The 19,454-nt window shown below is 41.8% G+C and overlaps 1 protein-coding gene and 1 long non-coding RNA gene across 3 annotated transcripts in view; one reads left to right on the plus strand and one right to left on the minus strand.

Annotated features, from left to right (window-relative positions):
* The window catches only part of LOC141757110 (uncharacterized), a 68,609-nt gene that overhangs the window by 38,744 nt on the left and 10,411 nt on the right, over positions 1 to 19,454 (plus strand). The gene's annotated exons all lie outside the window — the stretch shown is intronic.
* The window catches only part of gnaz (guanine nucleotide binding protein (G protein), alpha z polypeptide), a 37,329-nt gene that overhangs the window by 13,756 nt on the left and 4,119 nt on the right, over positions 1 to 19,454 (minus strand). The window contains exon 2 of the mRNA XM_074617386.1: positions 1,689 to 3,030. Within this exon, the coding sequence (XP_074473487.1) occupies positions 1,689 to 2,411 (723 nt within the window). The 5' untranslated portion in view covers positions 2,412 to 3,030. The remainder of the gene's footprint in view (positions 1 to 1,688; positions 3,031 to 19,454) is intronic.

Genomic DNA, 19,454 nt, shown 5'->3' on the forward strand with positions numbered 1-19,454 from the left:
GAGTTATTCCTTGTGTATAAAGAGGTATACATAGATACTGGAACCTCTCTAGGAGAAAAATGGGATCACGTCAGTGAAGAAATAGAAAATAGTTGACCCCTCATAGTTGGTCTAGACTGAAAACGTTAAGTAGTATCTATTGTTGACCTTCCATTATCAAAAAGGCAGTTAAACAAGCAATAACTACCCAACTATTCCAAAACACTCCGATAACAAAACAGATATGCTATGGATAGCAAATCGTTCAAATTCCACAACCATGAAGGCGAGATAAGAAACGCCGGCCACTCTCATTCAGACAGATTTGAAATAGCTTTGCTACCACATTAAGGCAAAGTGAATGTGTTTCACCCATTTCTATAAAATCAGTCCATTTATGCCCCCAGCCAAAGAACTTTGGATAAGGACCATAAAATTTGGATAAGGCTTTCCAAATTGTTTATTAAACAAAACTGAATGAACTGTAAAAGGATTACATTAGGTCGTAATGCTATTTAGGCTGACAATAAAATGAAGAAAAGGGTGCGTAGAGTGGTCCTGGATGCCCTGTGGGGATATTAGGAAAACCACCCTCTGCAATTATGTCTTTTGACTGTTACATTAGGAAAGAGTAGCTGTTCAGCACTTACAGCAAATCCAATCAACTGTTAGTCTATGCCATAATGAATATCTACCAAAAAAGAGTAGGAAAGTTTTTTTTTCTTGCTTCTGTGGCAAATCAGGTGGCCTTCTCTCCAATAGAACAGATCATTTATGCAACCTGTGATCCCTAAATTTGGGCACAGAATGACAGTTTCACATAGTTGCATCCTTTAGAGGTAGACCTGAACTCAATATCCATTAAGTAGTCTGCTTAGCAGAATCAACTTTAACACTCTGTTTAGTTTTGTTTTCCTACTTCAAATGATAAGCTGTTGAGCGGTTTGGTGGTTTAAAAATCTTTGAGTGAGCTAAAGATTGTGCATTTGTTCCCACCAAAGTAAACATAAGTCATTCAAAGTTCAAACTCTTTCCTTTGCTAATTGATTTCACATAGCCACTACCTTCTAAATATGTATGACGTAAGCAAAAGAGAAAATGCAATACCCGTATCTGTGTAACGACATCACGGTCATTGTGTTGAAGACGGGGATGTACAGAGAGGAAATGACACCTCAGAACAGCCTTGTGATCTCTTTGCTTCTCCGGACTGTTAAACCATTTTATACAAATACATTCCTTGTTTGGTAGCATTGAAACCTCACTGCATTTTGCCTTTATTCACTCTCTGATATGGTAAATAATAGTGTGAAATTTCTTAATTTACTTGCGAACAGTTAATGATTTTAAGTAATAGCGTGCACTAGAATCAAGATACTAAGATTAGTGGTATCTAATTAATCATTGCAGTAAGTCAGATAAGTATTATCTGTCTCACATAAGAGATATATTCCTGCACTTGAATCATCTCAACCTATCGAGAGAAATAAAGGCTAGACCTCTTCTCACGAATGGTGTAAAAACTTAATAAGAGAGAATAGTTGTATAATTTGTGCTAATTGGGTTGACATCTGTCTCGTCCCTCTTCTCGTACCTCCTGTGTTAGGGTGAGAGGCTGCTGCGTGCAAGCATGTGTTAGTGCATACATGTGTGCATGTGCATACATTTACTGTGCAAATGTGGGCCCTTTTAAAACAGATTTTCCTTACCGTCTGGTTGTCCTCGTAGAGTTTGAGGTCATAGCCACTTAACTCGACACAGAAAATGATTGCAGTCACGCCCTCGAAGCAGTGGATCCACTTCTTTCTCTCCGAACGCTGTCCACCCACATCTACCATCTTGAAGGTGAGCTCCTTGAAGGTGAACTTGTTCTCCACAATGCCGGTGGTCATGTCGCGGGACCGTAGGATGTCCTCCACAGTTGGGATGAACTCAAGAGCAGAGATGCGGTCCAGGTCGTTCAGGTAGTAGGCCGTGTTGTCCTCTAAGTGGTACTCATTGGATCGTTGAAAGCACTCCAGGACCCCTGAGTCAGCCCACAGACGTTTCATGACCCCCTGCAACTCTAGAGTGATCTCCCCTTTGCTCTCAGCCGGACCCGTGAGGGCAAAGAGCTGCACGGCATCGTAGGCGCGATCGGGATTGTGAAAGTCGATCTTGAGGGTGGTGAGGGCGCGGATGATGCGGGTGAGCGAGTCGATGGCATTGTAGAGGATGAGGGGCTTGTACTCCTTGCAGGCCTCCAGGTTGAAGCCTCCGCTGTGGATGATCTTCATCTGCTTGACAATGGTGCTCTTGCCCGAGTTGCTGGTGCCCAGCAACAGTAGCTTGATCTCACGCCGCTGCCGCTGGCTCTCTGAGCGCAAGTGGCGGTCGATTCGCCGCGAGCGCCGCGCCGCTTCCTTCTCCTCCGAGCTCTGACGGCATCCCATGGTCCTCCACCACGTGGTGAGCACAAAGGAACTCGTGCTGCTGCTTGATGGGAAAGCAAATTACAACGAAGTGGTGACCCAAAAGGAGGTGGTGGAAGAGCTGGAGAGGGGTTTTCACTAACGGTAGGAACTTGCCGGTGAAGAGGCAGACAGAACTTCACAACAGACCAATTTAACACTAGACAGGAGAGCCACCACACAGAGGAGTGGCTCAGGAGTATTTCATTCTTTTTGTTCAGGTGCAGTCGGTGAGTCCTGTGTGGGCAGAACCCAGACTTGTGGGATGCCCACACAGCGCCTGGCACTGAGGTTGGACCGCCTGCTGAAGCCAACAGAGCTGGGGTGCATAGCAGGGGCTCCCCCTGAGGAAATGCTCTGGAAGAGGGCTAGAGAACGTTAAGCGTATCTCAGTAGACAAAGTATTTGGGCTTGATGCGTTCAAATAGCAAAACTCCCTCACTCTCCTCCCACATGGCTCTTGTGGTACGTTGACCTTATTTGGCTTCTGCAACCATCCACTTCAGTTCGATATTGGCCTGTTTTGCTTGTTCTTGTTGATAAAATCTTTTCTGCTTCTTCTGTGCTGTGATATCTCCCCAGCAACCGATGGCCTCCGAGTCTGCCAACACACAAGACAGAGAGGAGAAATGAACAGCATGTTCAAGACAAATAAGAGCAGTTGCATCACTTCTTATCACATCATTAACATATTTTTTAAAGGAACAGTTCAACATATTGTAAAATATGCTTATTCGCTTTTAAGCCCGGTTGCACAAAAAGGCATATGAGTGATAAGTCGCAAGGCATTTAACGTGCAATAAGAACGCCCTTCTTGCTTTAGGCGTGTTATTTGTACGCCGTGTAATCTGTCCTGACTGCAGTGTAAACGCATCCGCGTAAATCTGCTACACTCAGTGCTAGTGATGTAGAAAAAAAAGGGAGAAAGACTACTTATAGCATGCGAGAGGGGAGGTGGATGGGTACAACAAACACTTTCAACTTTCAACCAGTGACCAACCAGAGACCGGTGATTTGTTTTGGATGTGACTTTTGTGACGTGTTTTTTTGTGACATGTTTTCTGTGCTTATGTCATGTTCTTTCCTTACGTATTTTTACCGAAGCCCTGAAAGGCAAACGAGAAGAAAACATTTCTGGTGATCCATTTTCTAAGTCTGGTCTAAATTGTTTTCTCTCCTATGTTTATGACCTAAGAACAGGCGAAAAAAAAGTTTTGCCAGTACAAACTTTCTTAGTTCCTTTTTTTTTACATCTGTGAAACAGGTAAAAAAAGGAAGTTTTGCAAGTTACTTTTTTTTTTTCCATCTGTGAAAACCGGTCAGGCTCATTTTCTGTATATTTTACTTAGTTTACATACTTATTTTAAGGTCAACCATGACGTTTTTCCTAAACCTAACTGCAGTAATGTTGCGTGGCATACAAATCACACACAAAAAGCCTAAAATGCATCCTCATGACACGCATAATGTTTGGTACCATTGTGCCATTGCATAGAGACCTATACCAAAACCTGTGCTCGCTGACTTAGTCTAGCAACCAGAGGCACTCTGCATAGAAGTGCTTGCTGGATGGATAAACCACAAATGAGTGTTTCTGCAACAGACTAAACAAACAAAATACAATGTGCCAATTAGTGAGTTTAAGAGGTGCTGGTAAGCATATTTTTTAACTTTGGAGAAAGGCACACTTGCTGTTTGCCTCTGCTTCCCGTCTTTATGCTAATTGCCTCTTGGCTCTAGCTTCACACTGACACTGACAGTAACTCCAATCTTCTTATTTCATTTGAATCAAAACTGACAAAACCCCCCCAGAAGAATCACATTCAATACTTTATCCGTCAAATGTAAATGAACTGATTAGCAATGAAAGCATATAGAGTCACATGTATACTGACCTGCACACTTCCCATTCTACCTTTGCCATGCTACCCTTATTCTGTGTGCGTTGCCTCTTGAGATTCCTGCTCCTTATAGTTACACACCCATATTCTCTCCCTCTGCAGTCCTGTGTCACCATAGACTCTGAACCAAAGTAGACTTCAGCTGACCACGCCCACTCATTTAACACCACCGCACACACATAGACTCATTATATACACAATCAAGGTCAAACATACGCATAGAAACAGGCCGAGAAAAATAAGCTCCACTGTTTGAAAGGAAACGGATGCAGGATTAACACGATATTCCTTGTAACCAATAGCATCTTCTGCTATTCACACTACAACACGGCACCGCTGGCTCTCAGAGCTGCTCAGCAGAACGGCAGCAGGTGAAATGCTTATTTACTATCACAGTGGAAAATGACAGGCTCAAGCCAGCAGGGGCCTCTCATGCTTTCAAACCGCTGTAAAGCCTCTTCTCCCTGCCCAGACATCTGTGTTGTTATGCTTAAGATATTCGACACTCAGAAAAAACCCGAAGAATATCTGGTTTCACTCTGCTCTTGCTTTAATATATTAGCCTTACAAAATACTGAATTCTAATAAGTTTGGGGACATTAAATCCAAATAAAATGCTGTCTTATAGTATATGATGAATTTAAAAGCAAAAGCAAATTTGCAGCAGTGGCTGCCTGTGGGAGTCTGTGATAAATAGATGCACATTGAAGCAGGCTGCATGTTATTGGCTGAGTAACAAATGTGAAATCATACTGTGGCCTAGTTTTGTTGGGCGAAACTATACTCCGCAGACCTGTCACATAGAGCGAGAGAGGAGAGAGAGAGAGAGAGCATTTCTCAGAGCGCAGTGAGTGAGGTCCACTCTTCAAATGACTGAGAGGACAAACAGCAGAACAAAGCCATAACAAAGCATCACAACACAAACAGAGTGGAGAGCATTGTTTCCTGGCTCCGGGCACCTGACTACCCTCTCAAAATGGCATAGCCAGCCAAACCGGTTAATGCACATCACTGATTTTGAGAGCCTATGAAACACATTAAAGCTGCGCGTGAAGTCTTTTCAATTTGCTGTTTCGGAAATATGCAGCACATGCATTTCCGCACTTTTTTGAAGCCATACCACTTTAGGTAATTGCTAAGGAAGTAGTGCACCGGCAGGGCAAAATCATTGTATATTATTATCACATTAAATTTGTATTAATAATATCCCCCATGCTAATACACTGCATAGAAGAAAACATGGTCTGACCTACACCCTAATAACTAGAGCATAACACAGCGGGGCAAAAATGCCTTTGAATATTTTCAACAAAAAATAATTAAGAAAGCGCCTACAGGATAAAAACGTGCTTACTCATTGTAACAAATTAGTTTAAAGTTGAAATAGCTCTGAAAAATATACAAATACGATACCATCTTTACTCAATAAGGATACATTTCCAGGCTTACCTCCTCGGGTAACTCCTATCTATCCTCATATATGTAAAACCGTTACGGGGACACCTGTCACACAGTTGACTCTGGTTCGAAGAAGAGGCATGTCTCTTTAAGAGTAAGTGTGTAGAGGTAGAGCCATGGGGTCCGCAGAGAGAGGCCAGCATCATCGATGTACCATGAGGGCTGAGGTAATGTGATAGCCAAGATTAGACCGAGCCCTCCTGGTCACTCTCCCTCACAGCTCCCGCTGCACACGGCCCTCCAGCTCGGCCCTCCAGCTCTCCCCTCCACCCCCCTCCCAGGTGCTTACCTACCTCCTATTATTTACCTTGCTGCAAATAATTACAATCCCACCCCTTTATTAGAGATGAGTGCATGTAGTCACAGTGTGTTCAGTCCACAAAAATGCTATTAAAATTGGGGTCAATCACATCAGATTGAGTGGTGATTTTAATCCATCAGAGGCTCAATGTTATTGCTCACACAAAGTTTGTTATCAGAAAAATGCATTATGGCTAGTTTGGACTAGTCTGATTACACATTTAGAAATCTCACATTGATGACCAGTGTGTTTAAGTAGTGTGGATATTTGTAGCCGCTTAAACCTGCAGTAGGCAGAATGTTTTTGGCATCATTGGGCAAAAAATCCATAATAACCTTTCAGCATATTGTAATTCAAGTGTTCTGAGAGATAACTAGACTTCTGCACCTCCTCATGGCTCTGTTTTCAGGCTTCAGAAAATCTAGCCCGTGACGGGAGACAGAGAGAGCGTTCCTATTGGCTGTTCATACAACGGAGGCAGCTGTCAATCACTCGCGAACTCCGATCAAACGGTCAAACTAGGTAGCGCTGATCAAATATGAATCAATACTCTGTTACTGTAATGCCTATTTCTCACCTCAAATGTTTTCAGAAACATCTTGTAGTGTACTGTTTAGCTACAAAATTAGAAAATTTGCTCCGGCTGGTGGGCGGTGCTCGGTATTACCTCAACTGATCTCAACATGGTTGCCGGGTCACAAACTTTTGAATACTGATTCATATTTGATCAGCGCTGCATTGTTTTCCGGTCTGTGAAATCTTGTAGATGCCATCAGGAGCACCGGAGGACACAGAGGCACATGATTTTTTTCAGATTACCTGTCTCATGCACTACTGCCAGGATATAGTGAGTTTTATAAGAATAACTTGTATTAGTCATATTTGCTCCAATTCTACCCACTGCTGCTTTAACACCTGAGAAGATAAGAAAACCACGTAGCCGATTATATTCACACAATCACCAAAACACAACTTTCAAAAAGAGGAAGTGAAAGAGGAAGTCGGCTGGTACACCCTCTTCTGCTTGCAGGCTCAGCGAGCACATTACCAGGTAAATGGTAACAATGAACTCGGTGTTCCAGGTCAGTACAGCAGCCATTGTTAAGCATTTATAGAACAGTCAATTGTATCTAAAAGCAGCTGTTTTAAAGAGTCACACAAGCGTGTTAAATCCATTATGTGCCGTGAAATCAATCTCACCGTGTGCCGCTGAAGACACATGATTTGGATTTAATTAAATTAAATTAAACCGCATATGATTTCAGAGGAAGAATGGAAAACAATGCATGCGATGCTCTGGCGCAGTGTGTGTTATGAGTCCCACTTGTGCTCAGGTGTGTCAGAGATGACGAAGAGCAAATGCAGAAAATTTAATTTATTCTATGAATGAAAAGCAAATGTGTGAGAAGAGATAAGTGAAAGTCGCAGGTAGTCATCTTGTAATGCTTTATGAATGAGGCGTGCAGGTGGATGTGTCAGCGCTGTGGTCAGCAGGCTTGCATTTCAAGAGGGATCGGATGAGGTGTTCAGTGAGACTAACAGCACCGTGGCGTGGACAGGCAGCAGCAAGAATTGTGCACCTCACAACATCTGTTGGTCAAATAACTGTTGTGCTCAGTAGGGGACCAGCAAGCAATCATGTTTCCCATTTATTAACCAGTTACCCACCAGCTAAAGCAAGAAAATAGCCCATTCATCACAGCTAAGCAGGCCAAGGACTTTTGAACAGCAACCTGGGGACTCACACGTGTGTTGGGAAAGTGACTGAACAAGACTGGGTTGCAATTTTCTGTAGTGGTTTCAGTAATATTTGTTTTTAAAGTGTATTGAAGTAGCATATCACGTGACACACCCACATTACCACTGCCTTATGACGCAACCCATACACTGCCATGTCTGTGAAAACAAAAGGGACAATGCACATTAGGAAAGAATTGCGTTAAACATAGTACACATGGCAGTATATTGTTTCCATCTCAGGGTTTCTCGCTGTTTTGGGGCTCCCGGTGGATTGTATGCTCACACTGGAAGCCCTATTTTTTTGATACAGGAGAGTAACAGGAGAGTAATACTGAGCAATCACAAGTCATGCTACTGACAAACTCCTAAACAAATAAACGAAAATTGTGCGGTGGGAACACAGAGCGTAATTCCCACCACTGTTATTGTCTGCTCTGAGTTAGGCTGCAGAGCAGACAATAACGGTGATGGGAATCCGAGCCGCCAACTGAAGCTCTGTCCCCCGAATGCTCCTCTCCCGGCGAAGCAGTCCCCTGTCGGCGGGGAGGACGAAACTAAAACACGAGTCGTTCCCTCGTCTCTGCCACCCCAGACCCAAGCCAATAAACAAACTGTCAACAGCCTCTAGTCAGTGATACAGTAAACACAAAGATGGCTAATGTAAAGTATAGGCCAATACCACAGAAGAAGATAGCAGTGTTATTTTAACCAGCTCTTAGAGTTTGGTCGAATTTTGCCGATTCTTGTCCTGCTATTTGCTTTTTTATTCCGCCGCACTGGCGACTAAAGAGTATAGAAGCAAAGGGACAAAACTCCCGTGTTTTTTTGACAATAGCCGCTGCCGCCATTTTGGACTGAAAACGCTTATTATGTTTATATTTTATTGTTCAACACAGGTCATTTCGGTAGAATATGACAATAGAAAATAAATTATTTTGTTTTGCTTCTGTACGGCATCTTTTTAGGTGGACGTTTTTCAGGCATCCGGTAGTCGCTTTCAGTCCAAAATGGCGGAAGCGTAGCTTTGCTGCTTGGCGCTGGCGTTGCAATGGAACCAACAATTGACTCTCACTTCTTGGTAACATACATTCTTTGTGGCGACGGCTGTGGCCGGAGGCATTATGTTTTCGGGTTGTCCTCATTAGGCTCATTAAAATATATCACCCACAGCTTGAGAACTACAAGCAAAGGTGCACCATATTTTTCTCGCAAGCCAATCAGAGCAGACTGGGCTTTTTCAGGAGGGGGGTCTTAAAGAGACAGGCGCTAAAACGGAGCGTTTCAGACAGAGGGTGAATACAGGTATATTCAGACAGACAGTATGAGAAAAATAGTGTGTGAAAAAGTATGTGAACATGTTCTAGTAGAACCCAAAAATACAAGTATGATGCTGGAAATGGACATGATATGTCCCCTTTAACCTTGACTATTCAGAACAGCATGGCGCTATGAAATGTGACTCTTTGATTCATATCCATATGCCCAATGGGATAGCGGACCTCCTGAACTTTGTGTGTCACCATCATTCATGCATTTTCACAACAGGCCTCGCATTGTATAGTAAACAAGCTATTATATAAACACTAATAAAATGTTATCTCTGTTTTACTGATGGATTCTGGCATTCCATAAAGAAGCACTCCCAGTAGTCCGACACCCTCCAGCAAACTAGAATACAGTACATGCACACAGAAAACAAAACAGCTCACATGCTTTACAATCAGCTGCACAGCGCTCATGCTTTCTCATCCAAAGGCAGCTGTTTCAGTGGCTGGAAGGTTGCTTCCTGCTTCTGACTAGCTTTCCCCCCCTGGCTGCCTGACAAATGATGTTACTGAAAGACTTAGGCTGTCTGGTCAGTGTCCATATACAGAGTGTTACTGGAATCTAGCAGAGTGATTCTTACAATAATATCTGAAACCCCAGGAGTGAAACAGTAGCTAATCCTCAGATCTGTACTAAGTCCTGCCATTGTATCAAGATTAGGCAGTTAGAGTAAAACTGTGATCAAACCTTTGGGCCGCGTCGGATATGTATGAGCTCTGTGATGACTGTCAAGATCAACTATATGTAATTTTTCAGTTCTGGATTCAAAATTGTATAAAAAACTAGGGCTGAAAAGGCCGCAAATTTGTCAGTTTTAAAGCTAGAGTGAAGATACTGATATCATATAAAACTAGAAAGCTTAAGCAATCCATTGGTACCAACCATGTTATACTATGCTTAATTTTTGCGAAGAAAAACTGGCATGGCCATTTTCAAAGTGGTCAAGATATGTGAATGAAAATGGGTTCTATGGGTACCCACGAGTCTCCCCTTTACAGACATGCCCACTTTATGATAATCACATGCAGTTTTGGTCAAGTCATAGTCAAGTCAGCACACTGACACACTGACAGCTGTTGTTGCCTGTCGGTCTTGAGTTTGCCATGTTATGATTGGAGCATATTTTTTATGCTAAATGAGCGACCCTGTGAGGGTTTCTGGACAATATTTGTCATTGTTTTGTGTTGTTAACTGATTTCCAATAATAAATATATGCATACATTTGCATTAAGCAAGCATATTTGCCCACTGTTGATAAGAGTATTAAATACTTGACAAATCTCCCTTTAAGGTACATTTTGAACAGATAAAAAGACAACCATGTGAATAATTGCGATTAAATATTTTAATCGATTGACAGCCCTAATAAAAACTCTAACTCTAACTGTGATAGGTGTATAGAAATCAGCAGATAATAAAAAAGAAAAACAGCCTTGTGAGATTCCTGGGACGGAACGTTGCCCAGCCAAGCAGAGAAGACCTCCAAGAGAGACAAGAGGCTCGGCTGGAGACGTTATTAATTCATGTGATGCCACAGAGGCAGTGAATAAGCAATGCATCAGTGAGAAAATCTGAGGTGAGCCACGGGCATGCTTTCTTCAACTACTGTTGTCTTCAACAACTTATACAATCACCACAAGGTCACAGATAAGAATGGTATGGACAGAGTTTTATGCTAGTCAAAGATGGTTAATGATTGAGTTGAAAGGACAAAAATGAAAACACGGAAAGCTTTAATTCCCAAATGAAGGCATATATAACAGCAAATCTGCTAAACGGATGTTGGGGCAGACTAATCCTCTTTCAGATAGACATGATTGGTGGCGATTTTCCACACAGGCCAGAATTTGAAATGTACCAGGGTAGAAACAGGCATTGAAATGATGAAAGGACACACAAAGATAAAATTGCACTGCACACCCGAGTGAGGCTGCTGACCCTATCCGTGGAGGTCAGGTTGACATTCACGGACGGGTTTGTGTAGATTGTTTGTCGTTGATGTTACTGAGCTACAGCGGTGCATCATCAGCACAGCACACCTGCTGAAGGCTCACTGAAATTTCCGTGGGCATTAGCATTTCTTTGAAAGGGATGAGAAATTCAAACAATGGTAGTTGTGACGCTGTTGACAGTTGAAACAAACGCTATCAGATTATCATCTGCAACTGCAAAAACTGTAAACACAAGAAGAGCACTCCTTTTGAAAGAGCAGACTTAAGTTTCATTTCAGTGACGCCTACAAAAAAAAAGCAATTTCTGTGCGACGGTAAGATATTGAATACTGATATATACTGTATGAACACTTGCTTGGTTGGTCATTGACAAAGCGATCATAGTCTTGAGGCTGTAATCGCTGGAGGTTTTTAAATATTTAATCAGGAGCAGACATGTTCTAGCAGCTCTTGCCTTTTCAATAAAGCAGCTGTAAATATTCCAATTTTCAATTTGCATATTTTGAAAGAGATCAAACCTTTAAGTGTTCTTTATTGCTTTGTGACTGATTAATGAATGAACACATGGAACCAATATGAGATTCAGCAGCAAACAATCAGTTTTTCAGCTTTTGCTTGAACTTAATCAAATAAACCAAATAAATAAAATTAGAATAATCTAAGAGAACAATACGCCTATCATACTATAAAAAGGAGACAGATGGGCTCAGTAACATCAAGCAAAAGCAAGATATCTAAAAGTAGAAGCCTTTCATTGGAAGGAAATGTTGGATTTTACTCTCTTTCTAAACAAAAAATCAATTTTAGACTCAAAACATGAGGTTTCAATCTTTGCTGTACTGAGCTGAATACGGTGGACCACAACATCTTGGTGTCTGATGGGCTGCACATGACTCAAATCAAGTCTGGAATCATAGTGTGTGTTTTATTATGTACAGTATTTATAGTTTATATGTGATTATTCAGCCCAGTCGCACAACATTTCATAAAATAGTCACAAAATTGAATGTATTGATTCGTGTACATAGACATGAATTTCACATTTTTGTAATGGTCAGAACAAAATTTGTAAATAATCCACGTAATTGTGAACCGGGAAGTATAAAGAGTGGCAAATGCTGCGTAGGGAGGAGGCTGGGGTGGATGGGTGACCGGGTGACCGGTGTTTGTGTCCCGTGTGAAACCAGAAGTCAAAGTTGATTTATTATCGCGTAACTTCCGTATTTAAGTTACCCCACTTCCAGAGTTATTTGAACCCAAACCACAATCTTTTCCGAAAGCTATCAAAGTAGTTTTTGTCACGTTACTTTCGTACTTAAGTTATGGCACTTCTGGTGTTATTTAAACTCAAACCGTGATCTAACTAAGTAGTTTTGCTGCCTAAACCTAACCAAGTTGATCTATTCCTAAACCAAACTACGTAGTTTCATTTGAAAAGAAGGGAGAGGAAATTAACACATAATGATTTGCTGGACATTCGTAGGAAAAAGCACGAAAAATACGTTGTTGAAAGTCGTACCTGAGCGTCACGAAAAAAAAGGGAAATTCGTGTCTATGTACACGAATCAAATAGATCAAATTTCGTGACTATTTCACAAACTGCCGTCAGACTGGGTTGGATCATTGTGTGGACATAATGATTATGGCCACTTGTAAATTTCACATTGTGCTTATGCAATCTGGTATCACGCCAAAGCATGTAATAGACCCACCTATCCATCAGAAGATAGCGTGTCAGTGTCACGTTTTGCCTCGCCAAGGCGTGGATATTACACGTGTGTATGAAGTTACAGTAGCCTACCATCAGGGGGCAACAAAACCCCTTAGCTAGGTTCAGGAAAAACATCATGGTAGGCCCTAAAATAAGTACATCAAATAAGTACAATACGTACGGAAACAACATAAAATCACTATGGAAAACGTCACAAACATCACTAACGTAAATGATAAAACAGAACTCCTGATTGAAAGTCGTGTGTTTGTTGGACCCATCCACCTCCCCTCCCGCCCGCCCGCCATAAGTAGTCTTTCTTACTTTTTATTCTACGTCACTAGCTCTGAGCGTAGCGTATTTATGCGGATGCGTTTACATTGCAGTCAGTACACACTACATGGCGTACAAATGACACACCAAAAGCAAGAACGGCGTACTTATTGCACGCTTTTGCCTTATTATTTGCATTATCGTGTCATTCATACGCCTTTTTGTTCGACCAGGCTGCTTTATAATATATGCACTTATATTACCATATACCTACTATATGTTTAGTTTATGGGATACATTTTGTATTAAAGTAAGTCTAGTGCTTGTTTGGGGGGGGGGGTTGAATGATGATTACATCATATTCGAAGGTGTTTCTGATGTTCTCATGTACTGTATGTACACGGGGAGGATATTATATTAGCAACACAACAAAGTACAGCCTCTAAATTGACCATAGAGCTGAATCAACACCCGGCTGACACATTGTCAACACAGCTAAACTTGACAAAGGAAGGATTTATCGCAGGGTTATTGTATTGGACGGCATTAAGTACCCTATAAACTGGTGACTCATTGCATTTTGATTGGTTGTCAGTGTCAATATTGACCCGTTTGATGGAGCGTAGACTGCATTATGAAGAATGGAAATAGAAACATAATTCATTCTGTGTTTCCTAAGACGGTAGAGGTGAAATATTGTATAAATCTAGCTGAAATATTCATAAAATCACCTGTGTAACATGCCCTGATCTACACGCATTTTGACTAGCAATATCAACTCATAACTCCAAAGCAGAGTTTTCATTACAACTAATTGACCCACACCCTGTAGTTGCTATATTTGACCTGGCCATCAAACTAATGTAGTGGCCTTTATTACCTTAATGGCTCGACGTCTAATACTTTCAAAGAGCTCAAAACCTCCATCCCATGTCAGATGGATCAGGGATGTAATGTTTCATCTTAAGTTGGAGAAGATAAAATTCATCTTAAGGGGCAATAAGGATAGGTTCAAGCCAATCCCAGCTGACATTGGGCGAAGGCGGGGTACACCCTGGACAGATCGCCAGACTATCACAGGGCTGACACATAGAGACAGACAACCATTCACGCTCACATCCACACCTACGGGCTATTTAGAGTCAACTATTAACCTAACATGCATGTGTTTGGGCTGTGTGAGGAAGCCGGAGAACCCGGAAGGGCCCCAAGCCGGGTTTGAACCTGTGACCCTCTTTGCTGTGAAGCGACAGTGCTAACCACCGCACCATTGTGCCGTATCATATTAAACTGAATATCTTTTGGTTTTGGACTGCCAAAACAAGACATTTAAAGACATCATCTTGGAATTTGATAAGCAGGGTTGGACATTTTTCACTATTTTCATAACATTTTATAACGATTAATCTAGAAAATATATGGCAGATTAATCGATAATGAAAATAATCATTAGTTGCAGTCCTAGTCTGGAATGGCCCGATTTGTATTAATCGTAGGATGAGAGTACTTCTATGTGTGCACTCGGTGAACAATGTTGAAGCTGTTTGTCTGTTTTCCTCATTGATTCAAAGCTCTTGTCCTTACTGTCTGCTGCTGTGTTTCCTCTCTCTGTATGTCTGTCTGTCTCTGTTCTGGCTGTGTGTAATTTATTGTTTTCAAAATTATATTTTATCTAGAAGATCTGGGAGTGTGGAGTGGAGAAAGAGGGAGTGTGTGTGTGTGTGTGGGGGGGGGGTTACCATGTAAAATTATTGAATATGTGATTTGTACGCATGTTAAAATTGGAAATGGAAATTAACAGATAAAAAAATCTGAATATTTTCACATATATTTATCAAGTAACATTTTAAAAGGCTGCAGCTACGATCTAGAATAATCAGGACATTTCTCATTGAAAGAAATATGCCATAAATGCTATGTTGTTAAAAACATTTGCTTCTCATTTAACTCTAAGCTTAAAGTGGAATCTTTGAAGCTGAAATAAGAAAAAGATATTGAAATAGGCCTCTTGTTTGTGTTCTCTGACTTATCCCCACTCCAATCTACTAAGGCCTACTGCCTCAGAGCCGAGAGGAGTACTGGAGATGTTACTAGTCTGGCAAGGTTTCCAGGAATTCCTACATCTAGCAGCTAATACTGTGCACGATGGGGAGCTTTTGATAAGATGGAGCTGGCTACTTTGGCGATTATAATCTTAATCTGTCAAAATCCTTTGGCCATCATAAACGTGGGAACCATGAATAGATAAAAAAAAAAAATGCTGTTGCCCTTTAACTCCTTCCAATCCGCCTGATAATCTTTTCACCACACCGCATTTATGACTAGATACTAACCAAGAACAAATGGATAATGGCATTTTGAACTGATTAGTAATAGTAGAAACAGGGTGGATGTTTTGTTCCAGTGCCAAAGGCGAAATCCAGAAACTAAAATTGACCCTTTACATGCAAGGCAGAAATGCAGCTCCACAAAACAGTGGTTTATGGAGAGATTTCTGACTTTCCAAAGGACAGAAAGAAGCTCTACAGTAAGTCATAGGTGGGTGATCTGCAGGGCATGACACTGTGAATGTGTTTTTGTGTCCACAGACTGCAACTATAACGATGTGGAATCTGGGACAAAAGGCAGACAGTCAATTTCATGCTTCTAGCAGCAGAATAATAGATCAATATCACCCCGATGCCAGTTGCTAACACAGATCCTGTAGATAACGTTACATCATGTGATGCTGATGATAAAAATACTGTTTTGTTGCTAGTAATAACTGAAAATACCTGCTTTTCTGTGCATTCCAACCTAGAAAGCCTGCGTCGGTGTGATGAGTCAGAGCTTCATGGTCGACACATCCTACGTCAGAATCATATGAGATATAGGTCGCAGGCAGAGTGATCCTGAGCACCATTCAGCAACAGTTTGCGTCACTTTATGCGAGATTTAGCGCTTGATCCTAAAAGAGCTGCGTCCGGACTAGCCTACTTTTCTGACAATAATCCAGTCCTCCTTGTACGTCATCTGTTCTTGAGAATAGATTGGACTACAGAGTGAAAATTGAACAAGCAGGGGACCTTGTCATTCAGGCTGAACAAGGATTCCTAGTTAACCACATTTACACAGTGAAGACACATTTAAATGGGCTGTCAAAGAGTCTCAAGAATGAGCCTGTCAGCAACCGTGTGTCTAGGATGTCTAGGAAGAAGACTCCTGGGGGAAGGTGTCTGAAAGCCTCTCATGTCAGATGGCACCTTCGCTTCAAAATCATATGTCAGGTGACATTGGATCTAATGGATTTTAAATTCATGTTGTCATTATAGTCAGGCTCCATCAGAGGTTTTTTTCTGTGCTTGGAGTAGAGCTGTGGCTCTGTGTCCTGCATATTTACTGTATGACTTGTAGGTAGCCCTTTCTAGCAAAAAGGAAAAAGAAAAAGAGGAAAAGCCAAGCTTTGAAATGTTAGGTCAACAATGTCACCAGCTAGCAGGTGAAGAAAGTCAAACATCCCGCAAAAAATGAAGTTGGGGAAGACCAAAACAGAGCTAAAAACATAGACTGTATATATAGATGGAAGACGCATCTCCACTTCCTCCCATTGTACAAAAATGAAGCCAAAATATCCCGGATAGGGAGCTGCCATCTTGAGGTTTGTACGTCATTTGGAGAGAGTCTGCGCAGTAGTGATCGGGGGGGGCTGGAGTCGCGGTATCAAGGTCCCATCCACACACCCACCCGCGCCAATCCCAAGCCGAGCACGGACGCAGTTTGTTAGCGTGAGCCACCTAACTGCTACGTTAGCACCACGGTAGCTGTTTGGCTAGAAAGACACAACAACTAACCATAATATCTCTATAACTACATTTATGATCAAATTGACACGTTTCATTACACAGACTGGTGAAAGATCAAGTTACATCTCCTCTCTCGTACGATTCCCGAGCCTCCGGCTCCGCGACTACTTCACTCAGAGCAGCTGTCAATCACAGCTGTCAACCATGACGTCTCACCCTCTTTTTATAGCATCAAATAAATAATTAAAACCAAACACAAAATGAACACTAACATACATCAGTGTGATAAGAGCTACCTAAAATGACAGAAAACATCTTTGGGGAAAAATGTATTTGACGTGTACTCTGAGTTTTTAGATTGGCCCATGTCCCATCTAGCTAACATGGAGGGGGTGGGATTTATGACCTATACTGCAGCCAGCCACCAGGGGGCGATCCAGATGATTTGGCTTCACTTTGGGGGAGCTGTCATGTCGTCCATCTTTATATACAGTCTATGGTTAAAAAGAAGAGTAGAAGAGTAGTAGTAGGCCAGTAAACATTACTCCAAATGAATGCTCCATGTCTGCTGGATGTGTATGTCGACAACTGTACGCTACTGATACGGTGGTGGCTGTGTAGCTAAGGACTCTTTTCTGTGCTCCCTAGTGGCACAAAATTGAATAATGCAGCTTTAAGAAAAACACTGCTCTTATCTCAGGACATCCATAACATGCATGAAATCTTGTCATATTTGCTTTTTTCCGGCGATGTGACTCTACCTATTCATTATGAATGGACCAAATCATCTGGGAGTTGAAGCTAAATCTAATATAAGATAGAAAACTGAGTAGTCTGTCATTGGCTTTATCTAAAATTGATATCGTAATATGATATTCAAACGTAGTTATTGTAAACTCTTCATATATCTCTCACACTTGTTTGTTCAACATTTTGTGCTATCACCTCATGTTATCACAACTGCCATGCTGTCCTGAGTGCAGACTTCAGAGAAAGATGCTTGTGTACTGTACACATGTGAGGACACTACTCATTCATTATAGAACACAATGATGGGCAGTGTTCTCCTCCCTACTCCCCCAAAACAGTGGGCTGTTTAGAGGGTGGAGACGGGGTGGGGGGAGGTTCGGCCTCTGCATGCTAGATGCTTTTTCGTGATAATGCTCTGTTTAACGTCGCTGATCTCAATGGCTGTGTTCCCCCTTCTCCAATCCAGCGGGTCACACTGAGTCACAAGGCCAGCCAGCGACGACAATGGCATGTTTGTGCACAGGCTGAGCTATGGGTAGGCCGTCTGATGTGAAGGGATAAGATGGCACAAGGTGGACACTAGCGTCTTGTACAAGCAAAATGTGAGTTACATGTGTGAGTCTTTGGATATCTGTCTGTTCAGATCTTTTGCTGCCGGTGCATGCAGACGCTTTTTCTTCTGCTTTCATTGAGAGAGCTTCTCTCACTATATCACATAGATCAAAACAATTCAGGTTATAAGCAGTCTAATCTTCATTCAAACACTCCAACGTGCTATTCATTTGGGTCATGACAGATAAGATAAACGCTTTCTGCAGCAGAAGGAAATTGTGGGTAACAGACACTTTCAGGCTTGTACAACCCACAGATTTGATAACTGAAACAGGAAAAGGAGAAATAACTCACATTGCAGCACATGCAACAGCCATTAACAAACGCGGTCAGCACAGTAAAAAAAATAAGCGCTGTAAGGGACAATGATGAAGTAGAAGCTAAAAGGAATAATAAAGAGTATCTTACATATTGCAGTGGGGCGGTTGCTCCTGCAGAGACTTTGCAAGATTTACACCAAATGATGAAATCGCCATCCAAAAAGGCCACACCTATATTTTGATTCAATTATGTATGCTCTATTGCCAAGCCCCCAACAGATGCCAGCCAACAATTGAAAACAGTTGTAGTTATGTGTGTTTGCAGGATGAATGTGTGGGGAAGGGAAAGATATAACAAAACGTCACCTGTTCAAACAGGGAAAGGCAATTATACTGCATGTTAAACATTGGAAATCAGAATTAATTTCTCTACTAGACCACAACAGTGGACTGTAGAGGTCACTGACCACCGGTTTTACTCCACTTTCAGGTATTTTTACTGGAAAAGCAGACCTGCATGCCCTCATCAAAACAAGCTCATTGTTGTGCTGTAAACTTTATTTTTGGGCTGTGCTCCAGAAAGCCTGTAGTAATACAGCAGGATGCAGTGCCATGCCAGGAAAGAGCAGAGCTAGACATCATGGCTAAAGCTGCATGCTAACTGTAACTGTAACATGCGGTCAAGCCAGACGTCACTCTCATCTCTGTGGTCAAATCGGCCGATGATTCAACTGTAGAGCATCCATGTATTGACATTTATGGTAAATGCATTCAAACGGCCCCGATGGAGCTGTCACCGAGCTGACGGGAAGAGCTCAGAGCTAGTGATGTACCGGAAGTATACGCGTATGACTACGTCCAGTCTTCAAAATAAGGTGTTAACAAAGAGAACTGTATATACAAAATACATATATGCAAATAAGATTGATTGGATTATATTCACCAGAAGTATAAAACAT

The sequence above is a fragment of the Sebastes fasciatus genome, chromosome 19, assembly GCF_043250625.1.
Source record: "Sebastes fasciatus isolate fSebFas1 chromosome 19, fSebFas1.pri, whole genome shotgun sequence".
NCBI lineage: Eukaryota > Metazoa > Chordata > Actinopteri > Perciformes > Sebastidae > Sebastes > Sebastes fasciatus.